At 53.0% G+C, this 20150-nt stretch overlaps 3 protein-coding genes across 3 annotated transcripts; all 3 read left to right on the top strand.

Annotated features, from left to right (window-relative positions):
- The first annotated feature begins 3439 nt into the window (after positions 1-3439).
- Positions 3440-4483, top strand: LOC137851618 (inositol 1,4,5-trisphosphate receptor-interacting protein-like 1). Its single transcript, XM_068673127.1, has one exon. It carries the CDS (start codon positions 3440-3442, stop codon positions 4481-4483), a length of 1044 nt encoding a protein of 347 aa, XP_068529228.1.
- A 2989-nt stretch (positions 4484-7472) lies between these two features.
- Positions 7473-9683, top strand: LOC137850149 (inositol 1,4,5-trisphosphate receptor-interacting protein-like 1). Its single transcript, XM_068670322.1, has one exon. It carries the CDS (start codon positions 8427-8429, stop codon positions 9681-9683), a length of 1257 nt encoding a protein of 418 aa, XP_068526423.1. The 5' UTR covers positions 7473-8426.
- Positions 9684-15220: 5537 nt separating this feature from the next.
- On the top strand, positions 15221-16890 carry LOC137850150 (inositol 1,4,5-trisphosphate receptor-interacting protein-like 1). The gene has a single exon (XM_068670323.1). The coding sequence runs from the start codon at positions 15689-15691 to the stop codon at positions 16730-16732; it is 1044 nt and encodes a 347-aa protein (XP_068526424.1). The 5' UTR covers positions 15221-15688; the 3' UTR covers positions 16733-16890.
- The last annotated feature ends 3260 nt before the right edge of the window (positions 16891-20150 follow it).

Below are 20150 nucleotides of genomic sequence, written 5' to 3' on the forward strand. Positions count from 1 at the left end.
CAAGGAGAAGCCTTCGCTGTTGTGGAAAAGTAGAAAGGAAGGGCAGACGCATCAAAAGTGCTTAAACTGAGGGTATTTTTTTGCTTGTGTGTTTACTCTTTTCTTTAGTCACTATTTAAGCCATCAGAAACCTTGCTACAAAGGTGAGCTGTTGTGAGGGGGCTGTGTTCTGCACAGGGCTCTTTGGATCTTGGTAAGGTATGACAGCAAGCAGCGTAACAAACCACCATTTTTGCTAAAACAGAGTAAAAAAAGGATAGTAGCTAGGCAGTAAATCTTATGTCTCATCGGGTGCTGGAAAGCCTGTTTTAGCGCAGCATTGGGTGAGGATGGACGAACCCCCAGGGCTCCCCTAGAAGCAGGCCAAGTGGCTGGGGCCACAGCAGAAACTACTGCCTTGGGGACTTGAGCAAAAATACCAAATAATGGCATAAAGTATCTTGGGTAGGTGTGTAGAATGGAGTTGTTTGGGGTGAATTGGAGGAGCTGAGTGTCTTGAACGAAATAAACATGGAAAGAATTTTGCTACGTGAGCAGATGTAGAAGAAAAGATACCAAAAGCATGTAAAATGGGGGAGAAAGAAAAGTGCTTCATTTGTTGAGAGTTTGAATAAATACTAAAATAAAGCTAATAACTTTAGGCTTGCTAGCATGTTGGGATACTATGCCTGAAGAGAAGTAAAAGCCTAGAAAACTAACCAGGTGCCTTAATGTGTGGACCTCTACACTTTCACCACTAAACTGTAAGAGCTGTATACTGCCCCATGTACAACTTGTCAACCCAAAATGCTGCTTCTAGAGCTGAGGCATTTTTTATTTTTTTAAGGTGTCAAGAAAAAATAATAGAGGAAATTTTTAAGGCCAGCTGGAATTGCTGTGATCTCCTGAGTGCCATTTGTAGCCACACAGGGGTGCTGTTTATCTAAACATTAGGACTGTAATTCGTCACTGGGAAGAGAGAGGGAACTGCATTATTAATATTTATTGAATTAAGAAAAATGTTTTCCACTTTGCTGTTTTAATCAGAATTCCCAAAATCCTGTAGGATTTTTTTTTCCATCTGTGGGTTAATAATGCTGTATTGACCAAATCTGTGATTTTTTTTTTTTTATGAGGACACTCCATTTTAATTAAAAACAAACAAACAAAACAACAACAAAGCAAGCAAAGCACTGTCCATTTCCTAAACTGTCTTACTGTTGTAATAACAGCATTATATGGCTTTTTGCTTGCAGTAGATCAGTCAGTGGCACTAAGGCAGCATGCCCTGGGCTGCACCCTCATTCCCAGTACCTGGCACCACAGCTTAAGACTCCCTGCCAGTGCCCAGGTCCCACATTTGCACATCTGAAGCTAAGCTCTGAGTACAGGTGAGGCTGTCCTGTGCACTGCTTGTAGTAGTGCAGAGGTTGGGTTGTGTTACAGCTGAGACGAGCTACCCTTTTGAAGTACATCTCCAGACCATTGGGTTTGGCCGCTTCAAAGAAGGGAACCCTCTTTCAGTCCTCCTGTCCTCCCTCCCATCCTAACATGTGCATAATGTCTGAATTTATTACGAACTAAATTTCTAAATTAAATACAGCCAAACTATTTTCTTCCTTTTTTTTTTTTTTTTTTTTTTTTTTTTTTATTCCATTTCTTCCCCACTCAGGTTATTGCAAAGCATGAAGCTATTTCCATTCTGCCATGACCTCTGGTTGCTTAACTGAGGCACTCAGCCTTTCTCCTACTGCCGTCTGCTGAAGCTCCATTAACTTCCACCCACCCCCAAAAACTGGAGGCCTGAGCTGTCAGCCACAGCAGGGCCCTGACAGGCAGGCAGACGTGAGTCAGAGCTGGCAGCCAGCCCCGCATCAGACGCTCACAGGAAGAAACCTCCATGTGGCTGGTTTGCTGTGGGATGCGAGTGAGGAGTCCTGGGGCCTGGCATGGTCCTGTTAGATCCCTGCTCTGTACAGCACAACAGGAATTTCCCCGCGAGTCGTAAGCTGAGTCATACCCACTTCATGTAGAAATGGGTTATTGTGTATTTTTTAGGGACTTTCTTCATTGCCAGACTCTAATCTCAGCAGAATTTTATTGGTAGCTTGACTGCTGAAGGAGGGGACGTGCTCTGCGGACTGGGGATGGAAGGGGCTAAAAGGTCTTTCCCTTCCCCCAGAGCCAACAGCAGCCAGTGAAGCTGCTTCCCAAGGAGCATTTTAGTCTCCCATCTGGTTCCAGTATTCCCCTGTTGAATGACTAAGCCAGCCCCCGAGCTTCTGCCATTTTCCTGCGTTGCCATAAAACTGGTTGTCCCCTTTGCCTGGTGAATATCGTCTTCCCTGAAAAGTAACTCCAGAAAGGGGCAGCGAATGACCTTGGGTGAAGCACAAACTGCTCCAGATACTTGTCCCCTGGTAGACATGCTGCACAGCAATTTTCTTGTAACTAATCCAAAACAATCTCAAGCCACTTCTTGTAGCCCCATACAACTTTTCTTTTTTTTTTTTTTTCTCCTCCCTGGGAATACTGCCTTAGCCTCCACATTAGAAACAGACAGCCTGTACCAGGGAGCTGGGTTTGTTCAGCCTGGGAAAAAGAAGGCTCAGGGACGACCTTATTGCTCTCTACAGGTACCTTGAAGGAGGCTGTAGCCAGGTGGGGGTTGGCCTGTTCTCCCACATGCCTGGTGACAGGACGAGGGGGAATGGGCTAAAGTTGCGCCAGGGGAAGATTAGGCTGGATATTAGGAAGAACTTCTTTACCGAAAGGGTTGTGAGGCATTGGAACGGGCTGCCCAGGGAAGTGGTGGAGTCACCATCCCTGGAGGTCTTTAAAAGACGTTTAGATGTAGAGCTTAGGGATATGGTTTAGTGGAGGACTGTTAGCGTTAGGTCAGAGGTTGGACTCGATGATCTTGAGGTCTCTTCCAACCTAGAAATTCTGTGGTTCTGTGATTGGACGGTCTTGTGTGGACCTAGGAGTTGCACTCAATGATCCTCATGGGTCCCTTCCAACTCGGGAGAGCCTAGTATTCTGTGTGCGGATGGCTTTTCACTCTCCCTCTATGTAGTTCTGCAACGTTCACCAGGAGATGTTCTTTTCAGCTTGATCATTTCCCCCAAAGCAATTCAAGAAATAGCATTTCTATCTGAAGGAGTAAGAGCAGGTATGTTTTGCGTCACATCTGAAGAGAAGATGCAATTTGTCCCTGGTTTAGGGAGCTTGTGTGTGACATGCTAAGCCTTCTCCTGTCCAAGAGCTGCAAGGACCTTCACCCAACCCTAGAGATGCGAGGCCAGGGGGATTGCTGTGATGCGGCTGTGACGCCGGTGACAGCACAAAGGACGGGTCACAGCGTCACAGCGCGGGAGCTGTCATCAGGGCCAGCAGCAGGCAGCGCCACCCCACTGTGGCCTGGGCCGTCGGTGAGTGCAGCTCGCACCTCCTGTTGGCTATGGCTCGCCTGATCTTCCTCGCCCTGGCTGTGCTGGGCATTGCCCAGAAGCCGTGGTTGCTGGATGATCCCATGGATGCGGATACACAGAAGAGAATGCAAGAGTATGCAGAGCAGCTGAGGCAGGGCATGGCTCGGCTGCTGCAAGAGATGGAGCAGAGGAGACTGGAGCAGAGCCGGGGCGTCCTGGGAGCTCTGCTCTTCAGTGCCTTGCAGCAGTGGCACCTCTGGGCCTTGCCTGACCTCCTTGTGCTGCTCCTTGGGCTCTGCCGCTGGCTCAAGAAAAGGAGCCGTGAGCCGGGCAGCCGCAGCAAGCAGGGCAGCTCTACAAGAAAGAAGGAGGACAACGGTGATGCGGAGCAAGACGGTGACTCGCACAGCACCTGGCATCTGGGCAGGGTTTGGGCTGATTGCAGCCAGTGGCCGGCGCCGTCCATGGCTGACAAGTGCAAGGTGGTGGAGGAGCTGGTGGACGAACTGCTTGGGGCCTGCCGAGGACTCTGCAGCAAGTGTCCCTTCAAGCCACAGCTGCAGCCGGCCATCGGCCTGGGCTGCCTCTCCGAAGGCTGCAGCGCCCGCGAAGACGACGTCGTCTACCGCCTGCTCGTGCCCCTGAGGCCTCCCCCTGGACACGCCTTCCACCCAGAACTCGACGCCATGGGGAAGAGAGCAACGAGGAAGCCCGGGCTGCGCGTGGACCTGCAGTGCACCTGCGCCAGGGAGCGGCTGCTGGGGGACATGCTGTGCTTCCTCCACCACTCCGAGGACGAGCTGAGCAGAAGGCAGGAACCCAGCCTCCTACGCAGCCTCTGCACGGGCTCCTACCTCAATGTGGAGGAAACCACGCGCTGGTTCCAGGCCTTGGTGCAAGCAGCCTGGCAGCTTCTGCCGCGCTCGCGCCACTGCCGCCTGACGCTGCTGCCCTCCCGCCGCTCCTGCAAGATCAAGCTGGCCAACGCCTCCAAGAGCAAGAGCACCGTCTCCATCGAGATCACGCTTGGGGTGCAGATAGATGGCTCGGGCAGCTTCCTGAGTCTGCAGTAGGCCGCGCACAGCTTCGGCTGCAGCCCGGCGCAGCCGCACAACACCACTTTCTCCAGCAGCGCAACACAGACACCTGTGCGCAGCCGGGCACTGACCAGCCAGACCCTTGGGCAGGCTCCATTCCATCCAGGAGCTTCAGCAAGGCCACCTAGAGCAGGCTGCCCATGACTGTGTGCACAATGTTGTACTTACATCTTAGAAGACATTCACATCCTCAAAACAATATGGATGTAGAAGACATCTATGATCATCTTTGGTGTTTTTCTTCATTTTTACTGTCTTTAAAGCTTAGTCCAGGTTTTGATTTCTATTTAATTGTATGTGATGTTTTGATCAGCCATCATTTTGTTATTTTAGAATTAAACTATCCACTTAAGGAAAACTGGTGTTTTGTCACAAATTTGGATCGATTAATATCAGAAGCTATGTTATGATAATATTGTTGTCTTTTCAGTGCCCATTTCTTTTACTTTTTCCTTTATTGTTCATTTTAACAATCTGGAGCCAAATAATAAATAAATAAATAAATAATTTTTTTAAAAGATACGGAAATGAAACCTTCATCTTTTGTTTTTTTAAGTTACATTATGGAATAAATTTTCCTACCTCAGTGAGAGTATTCTCTATTTCATGACCATATTTTTACTAGGCTTTTTATTAAGAACAATTTGTTGAGAATCAAGACACTTTAAAGAATCAGTTAAAAGGAGAATTGAAAATATTATAGCTCTTGCTTAGCTGAAGTGAAATTTGAGACAAAGCAAAGTCAATGGCCGAGGTAAGATACCATTATAGACAGTTAAAAGGTAAGGGTGCATTCTTCCTGAAGATGATGAAAAAGAATAAGCAATTTCCTTGTTTATCAGTTTCAAACAATTTTACAAACACAAGGATATTTCCATCCAAATATTTCCACTGACCAGCCAGACCCTTGGGCAGGCTCCATTCCATCCAGGAGCTTCAGCCCATGCAGATGCCAATAAACTGCTTGTGTTAACATCCACTCTGTGCGCGACTGTCTGTGCAGCACTTTGGGGGGAGGAATGCAGGCATTGCCCTGCTCCAGCAAGGCCACCTCGAGCAGGCTGCCCACGGCTGAGCCCAAGATGTGCCAAATCCAGGCCTTTCAGGCTCGCCTCACGGCCAGCTAAACCTGTGCAGAAAGTTCTAGGAGTCACTGAGAAACACCTGAAAGACACTGTAGTCCTCAGTCCTAGACAGCACAAGTTCCTGAGGGGGAAGTCCTGCTTAACAAACTTCTTTGCCTTTTACAACGAGCTTTACCATCTAGTTGACCTAGGGAAGCCAGCTGAGGTCATCTTTTGGGATTTCAGCCAAGCTTTGGATACCGCTTCATGCAGTATCTATCCTGCTGGGCAAAACGTTGCGCCCACAGCTAGATCAACACGTAGTCTGATGGGTGAACAATTGGCTGAAGGCTCAGGCTCAAAGGGTTCCATCGCAAATGGGGTTCCATCAGGCTGCTGGCCAGCCACTAGTGGGGTTGCCCAGGGCCCCATTTTCGGTCCACTTCTCTTCAGTGTTTTCCATAAACGACTCGGGTGCAGGGCTTGCAAGTATTTTGAGTAGGCGACACTAAAAGTGTGATGCTGAACTGGGAGGTGCCGTCGACTCCCTCAAGGGTAGAGCGGCCTTGCAGGGAGATCGTGACAGACTCGAGTGCCGGGCAGTCATCAACTGTATGAAGTTCAACAAGAGCAAGTGCTGGACTCTGCCCCTGGGAAGGAGCAATCCTGAATATACATGCAGACTGGGAGATGAGAGGCTGCATGCAGAGCAGCCCCACAGCAAAGGGGGTTCTGGTCCAGGGCAAGTTGAATAGGAGTCAACAGTTTGGGGCACTGCAGTAGAAGGAGGGTCCAAAAAGAAAAAAAGGATCGGGTATCCAAAGGAGGCCAACAAAGATGGTGAAGGGTCTAGAGGGGAAAACTTGAGGAGCAGCTGAGGTAACTTGGCTTGTTGAGTTTAGAAAAGAGAAGGCTGAGAAGTGACCTCATCGCCGTCTCCTGCTTCCTCAAGATGGGAGCGGAAGGCGGTGGTGCTGACTTCTCCTCTGGTGAGCAGCACTGGGACCCAAGGGAACGGCACGGAGTTGTGACAGGGGAGGTTGGGGCTGGCTGTGAGGAAACCGTTCTTCTCTGGGAGGGTGGTGAGGCACTGGAAAAGGCTTCCCAGAGAACTGCTCACAGCACCAAATCTGCTGCAATTCAAGAGGCATTCGGGCAATGCTCTCAGACGTGGGGCTTGATAGTTGGTCTGTCAGCCTGACCCTACCCGTAGGGAAGTCTGCTGCCTCCCTGGGGCCAGGGTCAGGGACGTTGCCAGGAAGCTTCCCAAGCTGGTTCACCCCTCTGAATATTATGCTCTTTTGATAGTCCAGGCTGGCAGTGATGACATTGAAGAGAGAAGCCTGAAGGCTATCAAATGGGACTTTAGGGGGCTGGGGCGATTAGTGGAGGGAGCGGGAGTACAGGTGATGTTTTTGTCTATCCCTACGGTGGCAGGGAGGGGTATTGACAGGACACGAAAAGCCCACCTGATAAACACATGGCTCAGAGGCTGGTGCCAGCACAGACATCTTTTTTTTTTTTTTGACCATGGGGTGCTTTACTCGGCACCCGGCCTGATGGCTGCAGACGGGTCCCTATCTCTTAGGGACTGAAGGGCCGGAGGGCAGACCCGGGAAACTACAGGCCTGTCAGTTTCACCTCAGTGCCAGGGAAGCTCGTGGAGCAGATCCTCTTGAGAGTCATCATGCGGCACTTGCAGAGCAAGCAGGCGATCAGGCCCAGTCAGCATGGGTTTATGAAAGGCAGGTCCTGCTTGACGAACCTGATCTCCTTCTACGACAAAGTGACACGCTGGGTGGATGAGGGAAAGGCTGTGGATGTGGTCTACCTTGACTTCAGCAAGGCTTTTGACACCATTCCCCACAGCATTCTCCTCAAGAAACTGGCTGCTCTTGGCTTGGACTGGCGTACGCTTCGTTGGGTTAGAAACTGGCTGGATAGCCGGGCCCAAAGAGTCGTGGTGAATGGAGTCAACTCCAGCCTCCACACAGAAGCAGTGTGGCCAGCAGGGCAAGGGAAGTGATTGTCCCCCTGTACTCGGCTCTGGTGAGGCCGCACCTCGAGTACTGTGTTCAGTTTTGGGCCCCTCGCTACAGGAAGGACATCGAGGTGCTCAAGTGAGTCCAGAGAAGGGCAATGAAGCTGGTGAGGGGACTGGAGAACAAGTCCTACGAGGAGTGGCTGAGGGAGCTGGGCTTGTTCAGCCTGGAAAAGAGAAGGCTCAGGGACGACCTTATTGCTCTCTACAGGTACCTTGAAGGAGGCTGTAGCCAGGTGGGGGTTGGCCTGTTCTCCCACATGCCTGGTGACAGGACGAGGGGAAATGGGCTAAAGTTGCACCAGGGGTGTTTTAGGCTGGATATTAGGAAGAACTTCTTTACTGAAAGGGTTGTGAGGCATTGGAACGGGCTGCCCAGGGAAGTGGTGGAGTCACCATCCCTGGAGGCCTTTAAAAGACGTTTAGGTGTAGAGCTTAGGGATATGGTTTAATGGAGGACTGTTAGCGTTAGGTCAGAGGTTGGACTCGATGATCTTGAGGTCTCTTCCAACCTAGAAATTCTGTGGTTCTGTGATTGGACGGTCTTGTGTGGACCTAGGAGTTGCACTCAATGATCCTCATGGGTCCCTTCCAACTCGGGAGAGCCTAGTATTCTGTGTGCGGATGGCTTTTCACTCTCCCTCTATGTAGTTCTGCAACGTTCACCAGGAGATGTTCTTTTCAGCTTGATCATTTCCCCCAAAGCAATTCAAGAAATAGCATTTCTATCTGAAGGAGTAAGAGCAGGTATGTTTTGCGTCACACATGAAGAGAAGATGCAATTTGTCACTGGTTTAGGGAGCTTGTGTGTGACATGCTAAGCCTTCTCCTGTCCAAGAGCTGCAAGGACCTTCACCCAAACCTAGAGATGCGAGGCCAGGGGGATTGCTGTGATGCGGCTGTGACGCCGGTGACAGCACAAAGGACGGGTCACAGCGCGGGAGCTGTCATCAGGGCCAGCAGCAGGCAGCGCCACCCCACTGTGGCCTGGGCCGTCGGTGAGTGCAGCTCGCACCTCCTGCTGGCTATGGCTCGCCTGATCTTCCTCGCCCTGGCTGTGCTGGGCATTGCCCAGAAGCCGTGGTTGCTGGATGATCCCATGGATGCGGATACACAGAAAAGAATGCGAGAGCATGCAGAGCAGCTGAGGCAGGGCATGGCTCGGCTGCTGCAAGAGATGGAGCAGAGGAGACTGGAGCAGAGCCGGGGCGTCCTGGGAGCTCTGCTCTTCAGTGCCTTGCAGCAGTGGCATCTCTGGGCCTTGCCTGACCTCCTTGTGCTGCTCCTTGGGCTCTGCCGCTGGCTCAAGAAAAGGAGCCGTGAGCCAGGCAGCCGCAGCAAGCAGGGCAGCTCTACAAGAAAGGAGGAGGACAACGGTGATGCGGAGCAAGACGGTGACTCGCACACCACCTGGCATCTGGGCAGGGTTTGGGCTGATTGCAGCCAGTGGCCAGCGCCGTCCATGGCTGACAAGTGCAAGGTGGTGGAGGAGCTGGTGGACGAACTGCTTGGGGCCTGCCGAGGGCTCTGCAGCAAGTGTCCCTTCAAGCCACAGCTGCAGCCGGCCATCGGCCTGGGCTGCCTCTCCGAAGGCTGCAGTGCCGGTGAAGACGACGTCGTCTACCGCCTGCTCGTGCCCCTGAGGCCTCCCCCTGGACACGCCTTCCACCCAGAACTCGACGCCATGGGGAAGAGAGCAACGAGGAAGCCCGGGCTGCGCGTGGACCTGCAGTGCACCTGCGCCAGGGAGCGGCTGCTGGGGGACATGCTGTGCTTCCTCCACCACTCCGAGGACGAGCTGAGCAGAAGGCAGGAACCCAGCCTCCTACGCAGCCTCTGCACGGGCTCCTACCTCAATGTGGAGGAAACCACGCGCTGGTTCCAGGCCTTGGTGCAAGCAGCCTGGCAGCTTCTGCCGCGCTCGCGCCACTGCTGCCTGACGCTGCTGCCCTCCCGCCGCTCCTGCAAGATCAAGCTGGCCAATGCCTCCAAGAGCAAGAGCACCGTCTCCATCGAGATCACACTTGGGGTGCAGATAGATGGCTCGGGCAGCTTCCTGAGTCTGCAGTAGGCTGCGCACAGCTTCGGCTGCAGCCCGGCGCAGCCGCACAACACCACTTTCTCCAGCAGCGCAACACAGACACCTGTGTGCAGCCGGGCACTGACCAGCCAGACCCTTGGGCAGGCTCCATTCCATCCAGGAGCTTCAGCCCATGCAGATGCCAATAAACTGCTTGTGTTAACATGCACTCTGTGCGCGACTGTCTGTGCAGCACTCTGGGGGGAGGAATGCAGGCATTGCCCTGCTCCAGCAAGGCCACCTCGAGCAGGCTGCCCACGGCTGAGCCCAAGATGTGCTAATTCCAGGCCTGTCAGGCTCGCCTCAGGGCCAGCTAAACCTGTGGAGAAAAGTCCTAGGAGTCACTGAGAAACACCTGAAAGACACTGTAGTCCTCAGTCCTAGACAACACAAGTTCCTGAGGGGGAAGTCCTGCTTAACAAACTTTTTTGCCTTTTACAACGAGCTTTCCCATCTAGTTGACCTAGGGAAGCCAGCTGAGGTCATCTTTTGGGATTTCAGCCAAGCTTTGGATACCGCTTCACGCAGTATCTATCCTGCTGGGCAAAACGTTGCGCCCACAGCTAGATCAACGCATAGGATGATGGGCGAACAATTGGCTGAAGGCTCAGGCTCAAAGGGTTATGGCAAATGGGGTTCCATCAGGCTGCTGGCCAGCCACTAGTGGGGTTGCCCAGGGCCCCATTTTCAGTCCACTTCTCTTCAGTGTTTTACATAAACGACTGTCGTGGTTCCGCTTGAGTGGGCAGCTGAGCTCCACCACAGCCGCTCTCTCACTCCCCATCCTCAAAGAGGAATGGGGAGAAAATATGTGAAAAGGGCTCAAGGATTGAGATAAGGATGAGAAAATCACGCAATAATTAGTGTAACGGGCAAACCAGACTCAGTATAAGAAGACAGATAGTAAGATTTATTGCTCATTACTAACAAGCTAGAGAAGTGAGAAACAAAGGAAAGAAACCAAAAGCACCTTCCCCCCCATCCACCCTCTTCCACCTCCTCCCCCCCGAGCGGCGCAGGGGAACGGGGGAATGGGGGTTATGGTCAGTCTACAGCACTTCTTCTCTGCCGCTCTTTCTCGGTCACTCTCGTCCCCTGTGCTGTGGGGTCCCACCCACGGGATGCAGTCCTTGACGAACTGATCCGGCGTGGGCTTCCCACAGGCAGCAGCTCTTCCAGAACTGCTCCAGATATGGGTCCGTACCACGGGGTCCATCCCTCAGGAGAAAACTGCTCCAACCTGGCTCCCCTACGGGCAGCAGCTCCTGCCAGATCACCTGCTCCTGCGTGGGCTCCTCTCCACGGGCTACAGGTCCGGCCCGGAATCTGCTCCAGCAGGGGTCTTCCACAGGCAGCAGCCTCCATCGGTGCAGGGCCACCTGCTCCACCGTGGTCTCCTCCATGGGCTGCAGCGTGGAACCCTGCTCCACCGTGGTACTCCATGGGCTGCAGGGGGACATCCTGCTTCACCATGGTCCTCACCACAGGCCGCAGGGGACTTCTGCTCCGGCACCTGGAGCACCTCTCCCCCTCCTTCTACACTGACCTTGGCACCTGCAAGGCTGTTTCTCACTCCCTTGACTCTCCCAGCTGCTGTGTGGTGCAGCATTTTTTCCCTGTCTTAAATATGCTCTCACAGAGGCGCAAAACAACATCGCTTATTGGCTCAGCTCTGGAAAACAATGGGGCCCTTCCCAAACATGGGGCGGCTTCTAGATCTTTCTCACAGAAACCACCCCTATGGCCCCCTGCTACCAAAACCTTGCCATGTAAACCCACTACAACGACTCGGGTGCAGGACTTGAAAGTGTTTTGAGTAGGCGACACTGAAAGTGTGACGCTGAACTGGGAGGCGCCGTCGACTTCCTCAAGGGTAGAGCGGCCTTGCAGGGAGATCGTGACAGACTCGAGTGCCGGGCAGTCATCAACTGTATGAAGTTCAACAAGAGCAAGTGCTGGACTCTGCCCCTGGGAAGGAGCAATCCTGAATATACATGCAGACTGGGAGATGAGAGGCTGCATGCAGAGCAGCCCCACAGCAAAGGGGGTTCTGGTCCAGGGCAAGTTGAATAGGAGTCAACAGTTTGGGGCACTGCAGTAGAAGGAGGGTCCAAAAAGAAAAAAAGGATCGGGTATCCAAAGGAGGCCAACAAAGATGGTGAAGGGTCTAGAGGGGAAAACTTGAGGAGCAGCTGAGGTAACTTGGCTTGTTGAGCTTAGAGAAGAGAAGGCTGAGAAGCGACCTCATCGCCGTCTCCTGCTTCCTCAAGATGGGAGCGGAAGGCGGTGGTGCTGACTTCTCCTCTGGTGAGCAGCACTGGGACCCAAGGGAACGGCACGGAGTTGTGACAGGGGAGGTTGGGGCTGGCTGTGAGGAAACCGTTCTTCTCTGGGAGGGTGGTGAGGCACTGGAAAAGGCTCCCCAGGGAACTGCTCACAGCACCAAATCTGCTGCAATTCAAGAGGCATTCGGGCAATGCTCTCAGACGTGGGGCTTGATAGTTGGTCTGTCAGCCTGACCCTACCCGTAGGGAAGTCTGCTGCCTCCCTGGGGCCAGGGTCAGGGACGTTGCCAGGAAGCTTCCCAACCTGGTTCGCCCCTCTGACTATTATGCTCTTTTGATAGTCCAGGCTGGCAGTGATGACATTGAAGAGAGAAGCCTGAAGGCTATCAAACGGGACTTTAGGGGGCTGGGGCGATTAGTGGAGGGAGCGGGAGTATAGGTGATGTTTTTGTCTATCCCTGCGGTGACAGGGAGGGGCACTGACAGGACACGAAAAGCCCACCTGATAAGCACATGGCTCAGAGGCTGGTGCCAGCACAGACATCTTGCTTTTTTTTTGTCCATGGGGCGCTTTACTCGGCACCCGGCCTGATGGCCGCAGACGGGTCCCTATCTCTTAGGGGAAAACGGATCCTGGGCCAGGAGCTGGCGGTGCTCATTGAGAGGGCTTTAAACTAGGTAAGATGGGGGATGGGCTGAAACAAGGCTTGTTGGAGCTGAGCCAGGGGGAACAATGGCAAGGCCAGGGGATAAGGCAATGGCCCAGCTGAAGTGCATCTACACCAATGCACGCAGCATGGGTAACAAACAGGAGGAGCTGGAAGCCATTGTGCGGCAGGCAGGCTACAACTTGGTTGCCATCACGGAAACGTGGTGGGACCACTTTCATGACCGGAGTGCTGCAATGCCTGGCTTTAAGCTCTTCAGAAGGGACAGGCAGCACAGAAGGGGTGGTGGTGTGGCTCTCTGTATTAGAGAGTCTTTCGATGTTGTGGAGCTCGAGGCTGGGAATGACAAGGTCGAGTCCCTTTGGGTTAGGATCGGCAGGGACAACAAGGCTAGCGTCCTGGTCGGGGTCTGTTATAGAGCGCCAAACCAGGATGAGGAGACGGATGAGGAGTTGTACAGGCAGCTGACAGAAGTTGCAAAATCATCGGCGCTTGTTCTTGTGGGGGACTTCAACTTCCCTGACATATCCTGGAAGCACAACACAGCCCAGAGAAGCAGTCTAGGAGGTTTCTGGAGAGCGTAGAAGATAGCTTCCTGACGCAGCTGGTTAGTGAGCCTACCAGGGGTGGCGCCCCGCTAGACCTTCTCTTCACAAACAGAGAAGGACTGGTGGAGGATGTGATTGTCGGGAGCTGTCTTGGGCAGAGTGACCCCGAAATGGTGGAGTTCTCTATTGTTGGCGAGGCCAGGAAGGGGACCAGTAAAACCCCTGTATTGGACTTCCAGAGGGCTGACTTTGAGCTGCTGAGGACACTGGTTGGCAGAGTCCCTTGGGAGGCGGTTCTGAAGGGCAGAGGGGTCCAGGAAGGCTGGGCGCTCTTCAAGAGGGAAATCTTAATGGCGCAGGAGCGGTCTCTCCCCACGTGCCCAAAGACGAGCTGGCGGGGAAGAAGACCAGCCTGGCTGAACAGAGAATTGTGGCTTGAGCTTAGGAGAAAAAAGAGGGTTTATAATCTTTGGAAAAAAGGGCGGGCCACTGAGGAGGACTATAAGGAGGTAACGAGGCTGTGCAGGGACAAAATCAGAAAGGCCAAAGCTCATCTGGAGCTCAATCTGGCTACTGCCGTTAAAGACAACAAAAAATCTTTTTACAAACGCATCAATACAAAATGGAGGACTAAGGAGAATCTCCATCCTTTCCTGGATGTGGGGGGAAACCTAGTTACAAGAGATGAGGAAAAGGCGGAGGTGCTTAATGCCGTCTTCGCCTCAGTCTTTAGCGGCAATACCAGTTGTTCTCTGGATACCCAGTACCCTGAGCTGGTGGAAGGGGATGGGGAGCAGGATGTGGCCCTCACTATCCACGAAGAACTGGTTGGTGACCTGCTACGGCACTTGGATGTGCACAAGTCGCTGGGGCCGGATGGGATCCACCCAAGGGTACTGAGAGAACTGGCAGAGGAGCTGGCCAAGCCGCTTAGCATCATTTATCAACAGTCCTGGCTATCGGGGGAGGTCCCAGTTGACTGGCGGCTAGCAAACATGAGCCCGTTCTACAAGAAGGGCCGGAGGGCAGACTCGGGAAACTACAGGCCTGTCAGTTTGACCTGAGTGCCAGGGAAGCTCGTGGAGCAGATCCTCTTGAGAGTCATCATGCGGCACTTGAAGGGCAAGCAGGCGATCAGGCCCAGTCAGCATGGGTTTATGAAAGGCAGGTCCTGCTTGACAAACCTGATCTCCTTCTACGACAAAGTGACGCGCTGGGTGGATGAGGGAAAGGCTGTGGATGTGGTCTACCTTGACTTCAGCAAGGCTTTTGACACCATTCCCCACAGCATTCTCCTCAAGAAACTGGCTGCTCTTGGCTTGGACTGGCGTACGCTTCGTTGGGTTAGAAACTGGCTGGATAGCCGGGCCCAAAGAGTCGTGGTGAATGGAGTCAACTCCAGCCTCCACACAGAAGCAGTGTGGCCAGCAGGGCAAGGGAAGAGATTGTCCCCCTGTACTCGGCTCTGGTGAGGCCGCACCTCAAGTACTGTGTTCAGTTTTGGGCCCCTCGCTACAAGAAGGACATGGAGGTGCTCAAGCGAGTCCAGAGAAGGGCAATGAAGCTGGTGAGGGGTCTGGAGAACAAGTCCTACGAGGAGTGGCTGAGGGAGCTGGGCTTGTTCAGCCTGGAAAAGAGAAGGCTCAGGGACGACCTTATTGCTCTCTACAGGTACCTTGAAGGAGGCTGTAGCCAGGTGGGGGTTGGCCTGTTCTTCCACATGCCTGGTGACAGGACAAGGGGAAATGGGCTAAAGTTGTGCCAGGGGAAGATTAGGCTGGATGTTAGGAAGAACTTCTTTACCGAAAGGGTTGTGAGGCATTGGAATGGGCTGCCCAGGGAAGTGGTGGAGTCACCATCCCTGGAGGCCTTTAAAAGACGTTTAGGTGTAGAGCTTAGGGATATGGTTTAATGGAGGACTGTTAGCGTTAGGTCAGAGGTTGGACTCGATGATCTTGAGGTCTCTTCCAACCTAGAAATTCTGTGGTTCTGTGATTGGACGGTCTTGTGTGGACCTAGAAGTTGCACTCAATGATCCTCATGGGTCCCTTCCAACTCGGGAGAGCCTAGTATTCTGTGTGCGGATGGCTTTTCACTCTCCCTCTATGTAGTTCTGCAACGTTCACCAGGAGATGTTCTTTTCAGCTTGATCATTTCCCCCAAAGCAATTCAAGAAATAGCCTTTCTATCTGAAGGAGTAAGAGCAGGTATGTTTTGCGTCACATCTGAAGAGAAGATGCAATTTGTCCCTGGTTTAGGGAGCTTGTGTGTGACATGCTAAGCCTTCTCCTGTCCAAGAGCTGCAAGGACCTTCACCCAAACCTAGAGATGCGAGGCCAGGGGGATTGCTGTGATGCGGCTGTGACGCCGGTGACAGCACAAAGGACGGGTCACAGCGTCACAGCGCGGGAGCTGTCATCAGGGCCAGCAGCAGGCAGCGCCACCCCACTGTGGCCTGGGCCGTCGGTGAGTGCAGCTCGCACCTCCTGCTGGCTATGGCTCGCCTGATCTTCCTCGCCCTGGCTGTGCTGGGCATTGCCCAGAAGCCGTGGTTGCTGGATGATCCCATGGATGCGGATACACAGAAGAGAATGCAAGAGTATGCAGAGCAGCTGAGGCAGGGCATGGCTCGGCTGCTGCAAGAGATGGAGCAGAGGAGACTGGAGCAGAGCCGGGGCGTCCTGGGAGCTCTGCTCTTCAGTGCCTTGCAGCAGTGGCACCTCTGGGCCTTGCCTGACCTCCTTGTGCTGCTCTTTGGGCTCTGCCGCTGGCTCAAGAAAAGGAGCCGTGAGCCGGGCAGCCGCAGCAAGCAGGGCAGCTCTACAAGAAAGGAGGAGGACAACGGTGATGCGGAGCAAGACGGTGACTCGCACAGCACCTGGCATCTGGGCAGGGTTTGGGCTGATTGCAGCCAGTGGCCAGCGCCGTCCATGGCTGACAAGTGCAAGGTGGTGGAGGAGCTGGTGGACGAACTGCTTGGGGCCTGCCGAGGACTCTGCAGCAAGTGTCCCTTCAAGCCACAGCTGCAGCCGGCCATCGGCCTGGGCTGCCTCTCCGAAGGCTGCAGTGCCGGTGAAGACGACGTCGTCTACCGCCTGCTCGTGCCCCTGAGGCCTCCCCCTGGACACGCCTTCCACCCAGAACTCGGCGCCATGGGGAAGAGAGCAACGAGGAAGCCCGGGCTGCGCGTGGACCTGCAGTGCACCTGCGCCAGGGAGCGGCTGCTGGGGGACATGCTGTGCTTCCTCCACCACTCCGAGGACGAGCTGAGCAGAAGGCAGGAACCCAGCCTCCTACGCAGCCTCTGCACGGGCTCCTACCTCAATGTGGAGGAAACCACGCGCTGGTTCCAGGCCTTGGTGCAAGCAGCCTGGCAGCTTCTGCCGCGCTCGCGCCACTGCCGCCTGACGCTGCTGCCCTCCCGCCGCTCCTGCAAGATCAAGCTGGCCAACGCCTCCAAGAGCAAGAGCACCGTCTCCATCGAGATCACGCTTGGGGTGCAGATAGATGGCTCGGGCAGCTTCCTGAGTCTGCAGTAGGCCGCGCACAGCTTCGGCTGCAGCCCGGCGCAGCCGCACAACACCACTTTCTCCAGCAGCGCAACACAGACACCTGTGCGCAGCCGGGCACTGACCAGCCAGACCCTTGGGCAGGCTCCATTCCATCCAGGAGCTTCAGCAAGGCCACCTAGAGCAGGCTGCCCATGACTGTGTGCACAATGTTGTACTTACATCTTAGAAGACATTCACATCCTCAAAACAATATGGATGTAGAAGACATCTATGATCATCTTTGGTGTTTTTCTTCATTTTTACTGTCTTTAAAGCTTAGTCCAGGTTTTGATTTCTATTTAATTGTATGTGATGTTTTGATCAGCCATCATTTTGTTATTTTAGAATTAAACTATCCACTTAAGGAAAACTGGTGTTTTGTCACAAATTTGGATCGATTAATATCAGAAGCTATGTTATGACAATATTGTTGTCTTTTCAGTGCCCATTTCTTTTACTTTTTCCTTTATTGTTCATTTTAACAATCTGGAGCCAAATAATAAATAAATAAATAAATAATTTTTTTAAAAGACACGGAAATGAAACCTTCATCTTTTGTTTTTTTAAGTTACATTATGGAATAAATTTTCCTACCTCAGTGAGAGTATTCTCTATTTCATGACCATATTTTTACTAGGCTTTTTATTAAGAACAATTTGTTGAGAATCAAGACACTTTAAAGAATCAGTTAAAAGGAGAATTGAAAATATTATAGCTCTTGCTTAGCTGAAGTGAAATTTGAGACAAAGCAAAGTCAATGGCCGAGGTAAGATACCATTATAGACAGTTAAAAGGTAAGGGTGCATTCTTCCTGAAGATGATGAAAAAGAATAAGCAATTTCCTTGTTTATCAGTTTCAAACAATTTTACAAACACAAGGATATTTCCATCCAAATATTTCCACTGACCAGCCAGACCCTTGGGCAGGCTCCATTCCATCCAGGAGCTTCAGCCCATGCAGATGCCAATAAACTGCTTGTGTTAACATCCACTCTGTGCGCGACTGTCTGTGCAGCACTTTGGGGGGAGGAATGCAGGCATTGCCCTGCTCCAGCAAGGCCACCTCGAGCAGGCTGCCCACGGCTGAGCCCAAGATGTGCCAAATCCAGGCCTTTCAGGCTCGCCTCACGGCCAGCTAAACCTGTGCAGAAAGTTCTAGGAGTCACTGAGAAACACCTGAAAGACACTGTAGTCCTCAGTCCTAGACAGCACAAGTTCCTGAGGGGGAAGTCCTGCTTAACAAACTTCTTTGCCTTTTACAACGAGCTTTACCATCTAGTTGACCTAGGGAAGCCAGCTGAGGTCATCTTTTGGGATTTCAGCCAAGCTTTGGATACCGCTTCATGCAGTATCTATCCTGCTGGGCAAAACGTTGCGCCCACAGCTAGATCAACACGTAGTCTGATGGGTGAACAATTGGCTGAAGGCTCAGGCTCAAAGGGTTCCATCGCAAATGGGGTTCCATCAGGCTGCTGGCCAGCCACTAGTGGGGTTGCCCAGGGCCCCATTTTCAGTCCACTTCTCTTCAGTGTTTTCCATAAACGACTCGGGTGCAGGGCTTGCAAGTATTTTGAGTAGGCGACACTAAAAGTGTGATGCTGAACTGGGAGGTGCCGTCGACTCCCTCAAGGGTAGAGCGGCCTTGCAGGGAGATCGTGACAGACTCGAGTGCCGGGCAGTCATCAACTGTATGAAGTTCAACAAGAGCAAGTGCTGGACTCTGCCCCTGGGAAGGAGCAATCCTGAATATACATGCAGACTGGGAGATGAGAGGCTGCATGCAGAGCAGCCCCACAGCAAAGGGGGTTCTGGTCCAGGGCAAGTTGAATAGGAGTCAACAGTTTGGGGCACTGCAGTAGAAGGAGGGTCCAAAAAGAAAAAAAGGATCGGGTATCCAAAGGAGGCCAACAAAGATGGTGAAGGGTCTAGAGGGGAAAACTTGAGGAGCAGCTGAGGTAACTTGGCTTGTTGAGTTTAGAAAAGAGAAGGCTGAGAAGTGACCTCATCGCCGTCTCCTGCTTCCTCAAGATGGGAGCGGAAGGCGGTGGTGCTGACTTCTCCTCTGGTGAGCAGCACTGGGACCCAAGGGAACGGCACGGAGTTGTGACAGGGGAGGTTGGGGCTGGCTGTGAGGAAACCGTTCTTCTCTGGGAGGGTGGTGAGGCACTGGAAAAGGCTTCCCAGAGAACTGCTCACAGCACCAAATCTGCTGCAATTCAAGAGGCATTCGGGCAATGCTCTCAGACGTGGGGCTTGATAGTTGGTCTGTCAGCCTGACCCTACCCGTAGGGAAGTCTGCTGCCTCCCTGGGGCCAGGGTCAGGGACGTTGCCAGGAAGCTTCCCAAGCTGGTTCACCCCTCTGAATATTATGCTCTTTTGATAGTCCAGGCTGGCAGTGATGACATTGAAGAGAGAAGCCTGAAGGCTATCAAACGGGACTTTAGGGGGCTGGGGCGATTAGTGGAGGGAGCGGGAGTACAGGTGATGTTTTTGTCTATCCCTACGGTGGCAGGGAGGGGTATTGACAGGACACGAAAAGCCCACCTGATAAACACATGGCTCAGAGGCTGGTGCCAGCACAGACATCTTTTTTTTTTTTTTGACCATGGGGTGCTTTACTCGGCACCCGGCCTGATGGCTGCAGACGGGTCCCTATCTCTTAGGGACTGAAGGGCCGGAGGGCAGACCCGGGAAACTACAGGCCTGTCAGTTTGACCTGAGTGCCAGGGAAGCTCGTGGAGCAGATCCTCTTGAGAGTCATCATGCGGCACTTGCAGAGCAAGCAGGCGATCAGGCCCAGTCAGCATGGGTTTATGAAAGGCAGGTCCTGCTTGACGAACCTGATCTCCTTCTACGACAAAGTGACACGCTGGGTGGATGAGGGAAAGGCTGTGGATGTGGTCTACCTTGACTTCAGCAAGGCTTTTGACACCATTCCCCACAGCATTCTCCTCAAGAAACTGGCTGCTCTTGGCTTGGACTGGCGTACGCTTCGTTGGGTTAGAAACTGGCTGGATAGCCGGGCCCAAAGAGTCGTGGTGAATGGAGTCAACTCCAGCCTCCACACAGAAGCAGTGTGGCCAGCAGGGCAAGGGAAGTGATTGTCCCCCTGTACTCGGCTCTGGTGAGGCCGCACCTCGAGTACTGTGTTCAGTTTTGGGCCCCTCGCTACAGGAAGGACATCGAGGTGCTCAAGTGAGTCCAGAGAAGGGCAATGAAGCTGGTGAGGGGACTGGAGAACAAGTCCTACGAGGAGTGGCTGAGGGAGCTGGGCTTGTTCAGCCTGGAAAAGAGAAGGCTCAGGGACGACCTTATTGCTCTCTACAGGTACCTTGAAGGAGGCTGTAGCCAGGTGGGGGTTGGCCTGTTCTCCCACATGCCTGGTGACAGGACGAGGGGAAATGG

Source organism: Anas acuta, chromosome 1 (genome assembly GCF_963932015.1).
Source record: "Anas acuta chromosome 1, bAnaAcu1.1, whole genome shotgun sequence".
NCBI classification, from domain to species: Eukaryota; Metazoa; Chordata; class Aves; order Anseriformes; family Anatidae; genus Anas; species Anas acuta.

Excerpts from the sequence above, each read along its gene's own strand:
- LOC137850150 (XM_068670323.1), top strand. The coding sequence starts at position 15,689 with ATGGCTCGCCTGATCTTCCTCGCCCTGGCTGTGCTGGGCATTGCCCAG.
- LOC137850149 (XM_068670322.1), top strand. The coding sequence starts at position 8,427 with ATGCTAAGCCTTCTCCTGTCCAAGAGCTGCAAGGACCTTCACCCAAAC.
- LOC137851618 (XM_068673127.1), top strand. The coding sequence starts at position 3,440 with ATGGCTCGCCTGATCTTCCTCGCCCTGGCTGTGCTGGGCATTGCCCAG.